Raw genomic sequence first — 14,571 nt, 5'->3', positions numbered from 1 at the left:
TGTTTGTTCTCTCCTTAGAAGTTGTTCTCGTTTGACCTCATGGGGTTTGCACGTGCCAAGTGGTATTTTGCCAACCACTCAACCTCAAACACTTTCTCTGCCATACTGTTTCCTGTCTAAGACTCTGACAGTCTTTTTTTTTTTTTAATTTACTTATTTTTAGAGAGAGAGGAAGGGAAGGAGAAAGAGAGGGAGACAAACATCAGTGTGTGGTTGTGTCTCATGCAACCCATCTGGGGACTTAGCCCGCAACCCAGGCCTGTGCCCTGACTGGGAATCGAATCGACGACCCTCTGGTTTAGAGGCCGGTACTGAACCACACAAGCCAGGGCCTGACAGTCTTTTTAAAGTCCAATGTCTGGCTCCTCAACTCAGTGAAATTTTAGTTCTGTATGTGTATGTAGGGGTGTGTGTGTGTGCACGCATGTGTGTGTGACTGCAAACTACCTCCTAACAGACAACCCTGATGATTCAAAGTCTCATCATGTGTTGTTTTTTTCAAATATTTTATTTATTTAATTTTAGAGAGAGGGGAAGGGAGGGAAAAAGAGAGGGAGAGAAACATCAATGTGTGGTTGCTTCTCATGCGCCCCCAACTGGAAACCTGGTCCACAACCCAGGCATGTGCCCTGATTGGGAATCAAACCGGTGACCCTTTGGTTCACAGTCTGAGACTCAATTCACTGAGCCACACCAGCCAGGGCTCATCGTGTGTTTTGTCTTCTCTCAAGGACCGTGGATATTTCCTGTCTGTGTCTCATGTACAAAAATATAGATTTCCTGTATTTTGTTTATTATTATTGTTTACAAAAGAATAATAATTCTGGACCCTGTTAGTCTCCCATGCTCAGAAGCAGAAGTCTCCAGCAAAAACTTTTACAAAAAATTTTATGGTGGAATAACTTATATAACATAATATTAGTTCATTGTAAGTAAACAGTTTGATGTTTTTCTTTGTAAATTTATAGACCACTGTCACACATTTTGATTAGAAAGACCTTTGGGCTTATTTGCAATTAATACCTACTCCTTTCCCATCTCTAAAAGTCACTGTCTGCTTTCTATCTCTAATGATCTGTTTTTATGAACATTTCATATACATGGAATCATATCAAACCTCTTGTGTCTGGTATTTTCAGGAAGAATTATGCTTTTGAGCTTCAACCATATTAGAGTACATGTCCATAATATTTTAATTAATAAACTTCATCTTATTAATTTAAAATAATTACATGTTGTTCTCAGTTATTCCATATCATTCCACTGTAGGGATGCACACCACGTTTTGTGTATCCATTCAGTGGCTGATGGACATTCAGATCATTTCCAGTTGCAGCTTTAAAAATAAGGCTGCTGGTTCCGCTTTGAAATGTTACCATGAGGTGCTCTGTGGGCTCAGTGTTCACTCAGGCAAGCACAACTGTTGGAAATGTTTTCTTTAAACAACCATTTTTGTTCTCTGGAAACTGCCCTAAGAGCAACCATCAAATATGAAGTTGACTAACGCTTGGTAGAAACAATGAGTCGGTGGCATTGGAAGGCCCTTCTGCACCTCCCACCTGCGTTCCTGCTCAGCATGATGGAAACTCCAGGCCAGGTGGGTGGTGCCAAGGACACAAGGCTCTCCCTCCGGTCCCACCTCCAGGGCGATGGTGTCTTCCCAGGAGGGGCAGGCTGCCAGCATGGCTCATCCCTGCCAGCTGTGCCCTGAAGAGGGAAAAGCCAGGTGAGTGCAGCTGCGACTTGGGGGCTCTCTCCTTCAGGTCACCTCCTGGCCCATGCACCAGGGGCTCTCACTCAAGCATGGCAGGCTGATTGTGCTGGGAGTGACGCAGAAGGGCATGGTGGGTAGCATCTCCTAGGGTGACAGGATGCTCCGTATCTCGATCATGGTTTCAGTTAGATAAATAAATACCAGTCTCCCTAAGGGATGTCTCTGAGGTGCCTGGGTGTGTGTTAGTCTGTGCCGGTTGCTAAAGCAAAGCGGTACAGGCTGACGGCCTTAGAGACAACAGAAATTTATTACTTATGGGTCTTTTTAAAAAATTTAAAAATTCATTTATTGATTTCAGAGAGAGAAAGGGAGAAAGAAAGAGAGAGAAACATCAATGTGAGAGAGAAACATCGATTGGTTGCTTCCCATACGCTACCCAACCAGGAATGGAACCTACAACCTAGGTCTGTGCCCTGAATGGGTATGGAACCTCCAATCTTCAGGTGTACTGGGTGACACTCCAGCCCACTGAGCCACCGGCCAGGGCCTACTGACAGTTCCGAAGCTGAGAAGTCCAAGATCAAGGCACTGGCAGATTAGGTGTCGGAGAAGGTCCCCCTCCCTGGTTCACAGGCAGCCTGTTCTCAATGTGTCCTTACACACGAGGGTGCTCTCTCCGGTCCCTTCCAAAAGCGCCCTAATTTCATTCGTGAGAGCTCCACCTCGTGACCGAATCACCTCTGAAAGGCCCCAGCTCCCAATACTATTCCGTTGGGGTTAGAGCTTCAACATACGAATGTGGGGGTGGGCGCAGCATGGAGTCCACAGTTGTGGCTGAAGCCGCAGTTGGTCAATACTCAGCAGTCATTCACGTGGCCCGAGAGCAGGGGGTGTTTGGTCGCTCTGTGGCTTGGACAATGTTCTTGTTTGTGTCTCTGCTGAGACATGACTGGAGTGGTCTTGTTCCACCACAGTCACAAGGGCCTGTCCCGGGGTGACATCCTGGGATGTTGTTGTTGTTCATCAGGAGGACATCAGGCCTGGCCGCAAGTGAGTCTTTCTTAAAGGGTGATTTTTAAAAGTAATGGAGTAAAAAGATAGGAAGCTGGAGGAGTCAGCAGGGATCAGCTCCCAGACAGCCTTGGGGTGTAACATAAAGAACTGGTATATAGCCTTGGCTGCTGTGGCTCAGTGGACGGAGTGTCGGCCTGCAAACCCAGTGTCGCTGGTTCGATTCCCAGTCAGGGCACATGACTAGGTTGCACGTCAGGTCCCCAGTTGGGGGCGCGAGTGAGAGGCAACCACACAGTGATGTTTCTCTCCCTCTCTTTCTCCTTTCCCTTCTCTCTAAAAACAAACAAACAAACAAATAAATAATTTTAAAAAGAAAAAGAATTGGTACAGTCACACTTCAGTGCTCGTCAGCTTCAGAACTCGTCAAACCCTGGACTCGTCACATTTTGACGAGAAAAAAATGTTTTAGCACTTACCGCTTGCTTGGGACCCGTCCCACTGCTAGAACCTGTATGAGCCACGATGCCACCCTGCAAGAGAAAATGCTTCATCATTCACTCCTTGTTCGGTCGGCATCGGTTTCGGCACTCAACACAAGTTCCAGAGCAAACTGACGAGCTTTTGATTTGGAAAAAGAAGAGTTCACACTGAGCATCAACACGCACTAGTAAGTAGCAATTATAACTGATCGCAAAGTACTGACCTTGCAGGTTTTTTCCTTTCCTGGAAATGAGACTGAATCAGGTTCACCTCCTGTATGTAGTATGTGGCTCACCTTCTTGCCTCATAACATGCTATCTTGATTTGAAGAGGAAAGGGTGAGGGTCGAGCGAAGAGCTCCTGAGGATCATGTGACCCCAACCTAGACAGAGCAAAGTGGTGCCTGGAACAACCCCACGTGCCCCAGACTACCTGCAAAAACCCAACCGTCTGGGGCATTTGGGAGGAGCCATGAGGGTGAAGCCCTCAAGAATGGTCCCTTATTAAGGAGACCCCACAGAGCTCCCTGCCCCCCTCCATCACGTGAGGACACAATGATAAGATATATCTCTGAACCAGGAAGTGAGCTCTCACAGACCCCAGACCTGCCGGCGCCTGATCTTGGACTCCCACCCTCCAGGGCTGGGAGAAAGGCATGTTTCCTCTTTACGCCATCCCGTCTGTGGTACGCTGGGCTAGCAGCCTGACAGGACTCAGACACCCGTATGTGTGTGTGTGTGTGTGTGTGTGTGTGTGTGTGTGTGTGTGTGTTTTAGATTTTTATTTATTTAGTTTTAGGGAGAGGGAAAGTGACAGAGAAAAAGAGGGAGGGAAATATCGATTGGCTGCCTCTTGCAGGCCCCCAGCTGGGGACCCGGCCTGTAATCCAGGCAAGTGTCCTGACGGGGAATCGAACTTGTCCTGTGAAGAGAGGAAGAGACCCCTCAGTGTTGTTGGGAAAAGGGAGGAGAAGCTGATGGTCTCAGGACCACCTCCAGGAACTTCTGAGCAGCTGCCTCCAGAAGGGGGAAGGGTCAGTCCACAGGCGGGGTCCCTGGAGGGTCCCCAGACCCCTCCCTCTTTCCACCCCTCTGTCAGTGTGGTCCTGGAGTCCTCAGCCCCATACCTGAGGGCTCAAAGGGAGACCCATCCCCAAGGGTGGGTGGGGTTCTGAGGCCTTGCGTCAGCCTGGAGGAGCCAGGGAGTCGTGAGTTGGCGTCATTCAGCCCCGGGTGGCTGAGGGTCTTTTCTTTTCCCCCCTCTCCAGCTGAGGGGGCAGCACTGGATGGCAGTGCGGAGAAGTCCCCTAAGGACCGCGGGGCTGCCGTTCTCCTGGTTCTTGGCTCCTACAGGGCGGCGCCTGCCCTCTCTCTCACTCCTCCATGTAGGAGCCTCCCTGTGAGCACCGCTGAGGGAAGGGGACCTGGCTCTCCCCCAGAAAAGCCCAGGTTGGGCAGTGGGGACCTGGGGATCAGAGCGAAGAGGAAAGTGTCTGTTACGAACTGATTATGTCCACGTCCAACTCATATGTTGAGGTCTTCACCTCCAGTAGCTAAGATTGTGACTCTAGCCCTGGCTGGTGTGGCTCAGTGGACTGAGTGCGGGCCTGTGAACCAAAGGGTCGCAGGTTCGATTCCCAGTCAGGGCACGTGCCTGGGTTGCGGGCCAGGTCCCCAGTTGGTTGCGAGAGGCAACCACACATGGATGTTTCTCTCCCTCTCTTTCTCCATCTCTGCTCCTCTCTAAAAGTAAACAAATAAAATCTAAAAAGCAAAAAACAATGTGACTACTTGGACATAGGGCCTTTCAGGAAATAATTCAGTTAAAATAAGGTCATAGGGTGACCCCAAATCCAATAGGACCAGTGTCCTTACAAGAAGAGGAGATTAGGACTCTCACACACAGACGGACGACCATGTGAGGACACAGGGAGAAGACAGCCATCTATAAGCCAACACACCAAAGAGAGAGGTCTCAGAAGAAACAACCATGGGGACATCTTGGTCTTGAACTTCTACCTCCTCACATACACACACACTCAGAACTGTAGGATATAAATTTCTGTTGTTTAAGTCACCCAACCTGTGGATGGGATGGCAGGACAGGGACAGCTGGATGTCCCCTGCTCTAGAACACCTGTCCTGACTTTGCCAGGAAGAAGTAACCCCTACTTCCCCGGGACCCTCGTGAACGTTCCTCTCACCTTACGGGGTGGGGTAGTCAGACATTTATGAGCACGTCAGTACTTCTCTGTTTCCGTGAATCTTTATTCCGTGTCTGATTTACGTGCGTGTCCCCCGTGTGCAGCATAGCACCTGCCACACACGTGGTCCCAGGGCATGAGGTTGTGTGGATGAGCACAGTGTCTCCACATGACCAGAACAGTCATTTTAAGAAGAGAGGCTGGGTTAGGGGGACAACATGTGGAGGCATTTATCCCACTCACTTCACGTCTCCCACGCCCTTTATATCGCCCGCAACTCCCGCCAGCGGCCTCACCTCCGGGTGCAGGTGTTCTTATTACAACGGGTGTCACATGGAAGTGTCATGCAATTGTATGACAGAAGAAGAGGAGGTGGGACGTGGACTCAGGTCTTGGGGGTGGGTGCTCCCTGAGGACCAGGCTCAGTGAACCCACCACGGAGGATGATGGCGTGGCTCTGAGGCCGGCCTATACTTGCCAGATTTAGCAAAAAACAAACAAAAAACAAAAAAACCCTCACACATAAAAAAACAAACACACAAACACAAAAGCACCAGGCACCCAGATAAGCTAGAATTTCAGATGCAAACAATGGATCACTTTAGTATAAGCATGTCCCACGCAATATTTGGAATATATTTACACCAGCAAACGATTCCTTGTTTACCTGAAAGTGAAGTAGTTACTGGGTACCCTGCATTTTGTCTGGCAAGAAGAGCCCTGCTCCCCTGCCCCCCAAACCCAACCTCCACTGCACTCCCCTCCTATCCCCAGGGGCCCCTGTAAGAAGGGCTCACTGCGAACTTTCACTTCTGCTTCCGCAATGACCCGGGGCCCAGCTGGAGGGCCCCCTCCCACCCGCCCAGAGCCAGGCCGCAGGGCTAGACACGCGCCTTCCACTGCCCCTGCGGAGGTGACTCAGGACGCACCAGCTCAGCAAGCCCAGAGCCAGGGAGGTCCCCCCGGAAAGACAGAGAGTCCAAGTGGGCAAGCGGGGCAGGGAGTGGGGAGAAAGGGAGATTCCGGGGGTCTCGTTTGAGGCGCTCATTTCACGCATCAGTCCCCCAGGCTCAGCTTCCGCCTAGCCGCCTGCTTGGGCTTCCTCTTCTGTCCCCGCTCAGTGCCAGCCGCGGCGCTGGGGAATGAGCCGGCCCCAGGGCAGGTCCAAGCGCCGCCTGGGCAGAGATGTTCCTGCTGCTGCTCTTCGCCGGGCTGTGGGGCCGCGACTGGGCCATGAACTGGAAGGACCAGGATTGGGGCCACACAAGATGGGGGCCCCACGACCCGAGATACTCGCTGACAGTAAAGAACGTGCTGACGGTGCCGGAGGGCTTGTGTGTGCTGGTGCCCTGCTCCTTCTCCTACCCCGAGGAAGGCTGGACTGAGCAAACCCCAGCGTCGGGCTACTGGTTCAAACGTAGAACAGACGCGAACACAGGTTCTCCGGTGGCAACAAACAACCAGTCTCGAGAGGTAGATTCAGGGACCCAGGGCCGATTCCACCTCGTGGGTGATCCTCGGGGGCGTAGCTGCTCTTTGCTGATCACAGAGGTACGGATGACAGACAGCGCATTGTACTACTTTCGGGTCGAGAGAGGCCCTACTGTGCGATTTAGTTTTATGAAAAATCTGCTCCATCTGACAGTGACAGGTATGGAACTGGCTAGAATGGGGTGGCACCTCCCTCCCCCTTCATCCCCGTGCCTCTCATGCCGGGAGGGCTGTGGGGAATGGACCAGAGGTCGCCCCCTGAACTATCCCATCTGGGGCTACAATTGTGCCCTCTCTCATCCCAGCCCTGACACAGAAGCCAGCTCTCTACGTTCCAGAGACCCTGGAGCCCTCGAAGCAGGTGACAGCCATCTGTGTGTTTGACTTGGGCTTGGAACAATGTCAGGCCCCTACTTTCTCCTGGACGGGGGATGCCATCTCTTCCCAAGACATCGGAGTGACAAGCGCCCATGTCTCAGTCCTCACCTTCACGCCGAGACCGCAGCACCATGAGACCAGCCTCACCTGCCGAGTGGGCTTCCCCGGGGGGCATGTGATCACCGAAAACAGTGTCCAGCTTCATGTGTCCTGTGAGTTTGGTGGGGACATCAGGCCCAGCAGGTGGGGAGGTAGAGTTGTGTCTGGTGATGGGTGGCTCTGGGGGGCGGGGAGGAGTCCACGGAGAGGAGGGTGTGAAGTCCCGTGATGGGAGGGGTCTCGGATGCCATCTGGTCCTCCATCCACAAGCATGTCTTTGTCACTCTTTTTGTGGCTTGTCTTCCCCGAGGAGAGTCACACTTTCTGTTCCCAGAGTGGGTTCTCTCTGGCTGCGGGAAAACCAAATATTCCTCCTCAACGCCAGTTCACAATCTTGTTGCAGACGCTCCCGAAGTCCCAGTTATCAGCATTTCCCGAGCCAATGGATCAGGTACCGGGGGGCCTGCGAGCGGGGTGGGACTCGGCTGGGCCGGTCCTCTCTGGGGGAGGAAAAGATGTCAGGAGTCTGGGGGAAATGTTCTCTCTCTCTCTCTTTCTCTCTCTCTCTCTCTCCACCCCTCTCTGCAGCCTTGGAGCGCCAGGGAGACAGCCCACTTCTCGAAGTCCAGAAAGGCCAGTTCCTGCGGCTGCTCTGTGAGGCAGACAGCAGGCCCCCTGCCACCCTGAGCTGGGCCCTGGATGACAGAGTCCTCTCTCGGTCCCACGTCTCGGGCTCCGCGGGTCTGGAGTTGGTGCTGCCCAGGGTGAAGCCTGAGGATGCCGGACGCTACACCTGCCGAGCGGAGAACAAACTTGGCTTCCAAAGCCACGCCCTGAACCTCTCCGTGCAGTGTGAGTGTGACCAGCAGGGCCTGGCTCCCGGGGGCGACAGGGTGAGGGCCAGGGCCTGGAGGCAGAGTGCCAGAGCTCAAAGGAACCCGGAAGCCAGGCCTATAGGACAATGATGCTGATGGCGATTCTGATGCAGGTAGTTTTGTCCCCGTCACCGAGCAATTCTCTGACACCAGCTGAGTGTCCTCTGGTGTCACTCAGTCCTGACACTATGTCCCCAGAGATGCAGATCCAGCAGTTAAGGGCTCAGACCCACTTGAGGCACCAATAGCAAGTCCTGGTTGCCGCCTGTGCTTCTGACGATACATCAGAAGCTACAGATGGGGAGTTTCCACGACGCCTTCCTTGGGTTTGGCTAATTTGCTAGATAGAGCAGCTCCCAGAACGCGGAGGAACATACTATTTCCTAGCTCACCAGTTTGTTATGAAGAGATATGGCTCGGGACCAGCCAGATGGAAGGGGTGTGCACAGAGGGCCGGGCACAGGGGAAGGGCCCTGAACAGCCGCATCCTCTCCAGGCGCCTCTCTCCCCCCACATCTCCCCGTGTTCATGGACCCCAAAGAAGCGCTCTCAACTCTGGCCTTTTGGATTTTTATGGAGACTCATCACATAGTCATAATTGACTAAATCCTTGGCCATTGGCGATTGAATGCAATTTCCAGCCCCTCCCCCTTTGGGAGGTCAGGGGGTGGGACGGCAAAATGCCAACCTCCCCAAGCATTGGTTTCCTTGGCAACCAGCTCCCGTCTTAGGTGCTTTCTGGAAGTCACCTCATTAACCTGAACTCAGGGGTAGTGGCAAAGGGTTTCTTAGGAGTGTGGAGACACCTTGATCACTCTGGTCACCTAGACACTCCAAGGCTTTCAGGAGCTCTGCGCCAGGAACGGGGACCAAGACCAAATATATCTGTCCTTATAAATCACAAGGTCACAGGGGCCTGTCCTCCTCACCCACCTATTTCCTAGGGTGGTCTGCGTCGGGGGCAACTCACTCAGTGGTGACTGGATGCCCCTCCCCTGCCTGCCACTCATTTGATCCCAGGGACCCTTTGCCCGGAGCGAAGGCCCTGGCCCTGGCCCGTCCGCAGCTGGTGTTCTGTCTCTGTTTCAGATGCCCCTGAGAGCGTGACAGTGACGGTCTCTCGAGCAAATGGAACAGGTAGGACAGAGGGAGTGGGGAACGCGCGGCTTCTCAGCGCCACGTTGGGGTCCAGGGCATCTGGGACGTGCGCCTGCGCCCGGGTCCCCGTGCCCTCAGCTCTGCCTTTGTCCTGCCTCTTGCCCCATCTAGTCCTGGAAAACCTCAGGAATGGCGTGTCCCTCCCCGTCCTGGAGGGCCAAAGCCTGCGTCTGCTCTGTGCCGCCCGCAGCAACCCGGCAGCCTGGCTGAGCTGGGCCCGAAGGGGAGAGACTCTGAGCTCCTCCCAGCCCTCAGACCCCGGGGTCCTGGAGCTGCCTCGGGTACAGATGGAGCAGGAAGGCGAATTCATCTGCCAAGCTTGGAACTCGCTGGGCTCCCTCCAAGTCTCGCTGAGCCTCTCTGTGCACTGTGAGTGGGGGTGGGGGCACCTGCGGGCAGGTGACCTGGGTCCCGGCGGGCAGGGGCTCCGCTGACCTTCTCGCTCCCCGCAGACCCCCCACAGCTGCTGGGACCCGCCTGCTCCTGGGAGGAGGACGAGGGTCTGCGCTGCAACTGCTCGTCCCGAGCCCAGCCGGGCCCCTCGCTGCGCTGGCGGCTGGGGGAGCGGCTGCTGGAGGGGACCCCCAGCAACGCCTCCTACACGGTCACCTCCCGCTCAGCCGGGCCCTCGGTCCACAGCGCCCTGAGCCTCCGCACGGGGCTCGGCGCCGGCCTCAGACTCAGCTGCGAGGCCGGGAACGTCCACGGGGCCCGGAGCGCCTCTGTCCTGCTGCTGTCGCCGCCGCCAGGTCGGGGGTGTCCCCTGGAGGCGGGGCCTGAGTGGGGCGGGGGCGGGGACCTGCGGTTGGAGCAGGAGCTGGGGAAGGGTCCCCCTGCACCTCTGGCTGGGGGTTGAGAGGGGAAAATACAAAGCCTGGGCCTGGGGTACAGCAGCGTTTTAAAGAGACAGACCGAAAGGGCTGCAGGTCTGACGTCTGGAACGGGAGCTGGAAGCCCGAGCGCCTGGGGCAGGTGGGCGGGGCGAGGAGCGTGGCCGACAGAGGCTCAGAGACGCTTCCTCCTGCAGGACACACGGGATTCTCTAAAGGAATAGCGCTGGGCACTGGCGTCACCGCCCTCCTCATCCTCTGCCTCATCCTGGTCACGTGAGTTAGGAGCAGGAGTGAGGGGGGCTGGGGACAGGGGACAAGGGACAGGGGAGGTGCCAGGGCGCACACCGAGGCCGGTCGTTCCCTCAGCGTGAAGATTCTGAGGAAGAAACAGGCCCCGGCAGAGTCTCCCGCCGAGGCTGAGACGCCCAAGGTCAGGAGGAGGAGCACGATCCTGGATTACATCAACGTGGTCCCTGACCCCAGTCGCCTGGTGAGTGGCCGGGTGCGCTGCCCCTTCCTCACCCTGCCCCCACTCTTTGCCCAAGGGACGCCAAGGTGGCAAAAGCGTGGTTGCTGGATCCAAATCCTGACTCTGGCTATGAGACCTTGGCCAAAATCACTGGCTCCCTCCGAGCCTCCATTTCTTCCTCTGTTTCCTTTGAGAGTTGGTTTGAGGAGGAACATATATGCCCCTGTCTGATATGTAGCCGCTATGCCATTGTTACCACCACTAAGAACATTATGAATTAATGAGGCGACCATTACTAACATCACTGAGAGGCAGTGTGTCCTGGTCATTAGCAGCAGGGCTGCCTCGGTTCATACCCACGTCCGGCGCTGTGTGTTCTTGGGCAAGTCACTTAACTTCTCTGAGCCTTTTCTAGAAGTTTAAAAGGGGGAAAATAGTACTACCTACCTACCACCTAGGATCATTCTAGATGTTCAGTAGGCTCCTATTGTACTTTTTAAACATTTAGAATAGTACCTGGCATTTAGTGTTTGGAAGATGCTGGATATTTTCAGGAGAAAACATTTATATGCTGGTGACTGCAAAATTCACATCTCCCAGACTCATCCTTGAACCCTAGACTCAACCCCTGAACTCCAAACTCTCTCTCATCCAACTGTCTAGGCAGCGTCTCCATGTGGATGCCTACAGGCAACTCAAACCTAGCCCTTCAAAGTCAAACTTAGGAGTAACTACACCAGTTCTGCGTCTCCTCCATCCTCCCCATCACAGCAAACAGCATGTTTTCCCAGCTGCTAAAGACTCAAGCCTCAGAGTCATCTTTCATACCTCTCTTCTCTAGCACCACGCAACCAATCCATCAGCAAATCCCCTTCAAAACACATTCAGACCACTTCTTCTCCTGCTCCCCTCATCCATGCACCGACACCTCCTCTAGACACACCTCCACCTTCTGTGGGTCTTCTCTGCTCCCCACACCCCTAGTCTATTTCTCTGTGCCTCATATCCATTTAAAACCCAAAAAGGTCCATCATCTCCCTAGAATACAATCAAAAGGAAAGAACAAATGACTGACAGTTACAACTGGTTATATATAGAGAGCCTGGGGACAAAAACTTTTTTAAAAAGCCAAACTTGAATGATCCCATGTACATGATTCCATGTACATAGCTCTCTTGACATGATAACATTGTAGAGCTGTAGAACAGATTAGTACCTGCCCTGAGGTTAGGGACAGGTCTCTGTGGGGTTAGAGCTGTTCTGCGTCTTGATGGTGGTGACAGGCACCTACCTGCGTCAGTCTGCTAGGGTGGCCACAGCAAAGAGCCACAGACTGCCCTGGGCAGGTGGCTCAGTTGATTGGAGTGTCACCCTGTACACCAAAAGGTTGCAGTTTCGATCCCCAGGCAGGGCACACACTTAGGTTGCAGGTTTGATCCCCAGGCAGGGCATGTATGGAGGCCTCTCTCTCTCTCTCAAATCAATAAAAACATATCATTGGGCGGGGATTTTTAAAAAAGGCAGAGACTTTACTTCCTGATAAAACCCCAGTTCCTCCATCAGTGCCTGCCACATGGTCGGCACTCAGGTCTTTGTTGAATGAATGAATGAATGAGTGACTAAATGAATGAATGATGGCCATTGTTCCCTTAGGCTCGGAATCGAAGGGCCAAACCCAGCAGCCCCTCCAGGCCCCCTCCTGCAGATGCTAACTCCCCAGGACCCAAATCGTCCCCTCCAGCCCCAGAATCGGGGAACAACGAAGAGGAGATCCATTATGCTGCCCTCCGCTTCTCGGGCCTCAGGGCCCAGGAGACCCAGGAGCCCAGGGACACCGACGCAGAATATTCAGAAATCAGGTTCTACTGAAGGCCCACTGCACTGTGGGGCGGAGATCCAGCTGGGAGAAAGGCAGGGTCATTGAGAGGGTGAGGAGAAGCAGGCAACGTCTTGCTCTCTGTGTCTTTTTACGCCTCCCAGGAGGGGCCATCCCACCCCAGACCTGGCATTGGCAACCGCCTGACAGCTCTCTCCAGAGCGACCTTCTCTGGACACACTCTTCTGGGAACAAAGATAAACTTTTCGTGTGACAAACCCAGGCTCACTTTTCTCGAAGATGGGAGAACCTTTAGAAATGCTTCAACATACCACCCAATGTCTTTTACATTGTAAATGGTTGGGGGGAAATCAAGAGGAGAAGAATGTTTTGTGACACATGAAACTGAAATTCAAATATCAGGCTGTCCATTAACAAAATGTTATTGGAGACCAGCCACACCCATTCTTTTTTTTTTTTAATCTTCCCTTGTTCTTTTTTTTAAATTTACTTTAGAGAGAGGGGAAGGGAGAGAGAAAGAGAGGGAGAGAAACATCAATGTGTGCTCGCCCCTTGCGTACTCCCAACTGGGGCCCTTGCCTGCAACCCAGGCTAGTGCCCTGACTGGGAATTGAACCAGTGACCCTTTGGTTCACAGGCTGGCGCTCAGTCCACTGAGCCACACCAGCTAGGGCCATGCCCACTCTTTGATGTGTGGTCCTCTATGGCTGATTTCATGCAGAGTTGAGGTGTCAGCCTGCAAAGCCTAAGATATTTAGCGCCTGTTTCTTTACAGGAAAAGTTTGCGGATCTTAAAGTAAACTCACCCACTTATTTTTACAGAAGAGGAAACTAAAGCAGAGGCTTAGAAAGGGGTCAAGAGTAGCCAAGGCCAGCGTGACCAGCTGTGGGACTGGATGGAAGGTTTCCAGGGTAAGGACATGCAGGGCAAGGAGGTGACCCAGAGGTTGGGGGTGAACATGAAAATGTAGGGAAGAGCACCAACCGGCTGGTGAGCAGAGAGGAACATGGCAAAGCCCGTTCCTCCCCTTCTTCCTTCCCCAGATGTCAGAGCTGTGATTGATTGCTTCATGGACAGTCCTCTTGGGAAGTGGTTTTTAGTCAGGGAGAAAACTGGGAAGCCCAGAAAAGATGCTGGCCTTTGCACTGAAAAAAAAAAGAAAAGAAAAGAAAGCGATGTTGCACATTGGAAGGTAGGAAGAACTGGAAAAAAAGTACAAATAAAACAGAAGCGGTTATAAGTAAAGCTGAGAAAAATAAGGGTTAAAGCAGCTTAGGTAGGGTTTTCTCAGCTCACACGCTGTACCTAAGTGGCAATGTCTTAATCAGAGGAAAGGGGAGGAAAGAAATTCATATTTTAAGCAGCTCCTACTATCACAATAAGTCAGTTATTTATACTTAAATCCCCCGACAATGACTGTGGTGTACGATAAAGAGTATTTCCATTGTGAAGATATCTGAGACTCAGAGAGGTGAATTCATTTATTTGAAGCCACACGGCACAGATCAGCCGACTGACTAAAGCCACAGCTTCCCCTCCCGAAGGGGGCGCCCTTGAGTGACAAGGACTCCAAATACCAGGCCAGAACCAAGGCCGGGCACGCGGCTCGGCGCTGGGGATAGACTGAGACATAAAAGCCCCATCTCTGACCTAGCTTGTTGTCAGCAGGATCAAGACGGGAGAGGGTTGGAGTGATGGGCAAAAAGGTGGGAGAGAAGAAGGGCACATTGCCAGTTATAAAAACAGTCACGGGGATGTGAAGTCGTCGTCGTTGGCAGCCGTCTGTCTCGAGAGACGATGGTGTAGCTTCTTAAGAGTCTATCTGCACCGCCGAGAATGGCTGTGCAGTCCGACTCGGGAGTGACACGGTATCTGTCTCCTCCCGTGTTGAATCGACATCTTGCGATGATGCTGGAGTGTCCTCTCCAGTGAAGCTGAAGCTACAGAGCCTGGGCAGGGTGATATGGAGGGTCTGCTGTTGCCCATGCAGCAGACCCCCCCTCTCTTCGCAGCTGAAGG

At 53.1% G+C, this 14,571-nt stretch overlaps 1 protein-coding gene across 1 annotated transcript; it reads left to right on the top strand.

Annotated features, from left to right (window-relative positions):
- Positions 1-6,234: 6,234 nt before the first annotated feature.
- SIGLEC10 (sialic acid binding Ig like lectin 10) lies at positions 6,235-14,309 on the top strand. The gene is given in 12 exon segments (XM_090259151.1): positions 6,235-6,319; positions 6,322-6,554; positions 6,597-7,062; positions 7,208-7,492; positions 7,783-7,830; positions 7,968-8,231; positions 9,344-9,391; positions 9,524-9,781; positions 9,865-10,161; positions 10,440-10,518; positions 10,612-10,735; positions 12,368-14,309. Coding segments are annotated over 12 exon segments (2,403 nt in total). The 3' UTR covers positions 12,584-14,309.
- The last annotated feature ends 262 nt before the right edge of the window (positions 14,310-14,571 follow it).

Source organism: Furipterus horrens, unplaced genomic scaffold (assembly GCF_987537825.1).
Source record: "Furipterus horrens unplaced genomic scaffold, mFurHor1.1.pri manual_scaffold_13, whole genome shotgun sequence".
NCBI classification, from domain to species: domain Eukaryota; kingdom Metazoa; phylum Chordata; class Mammalia; order Chiroptera; family Furipteridae; genus Furipterus; species Furipterus horrens.
Note: the sequence above shows the minus strand (reverse complement) of the source record. Positions and strands in the feature narration are given on the sequence as shown.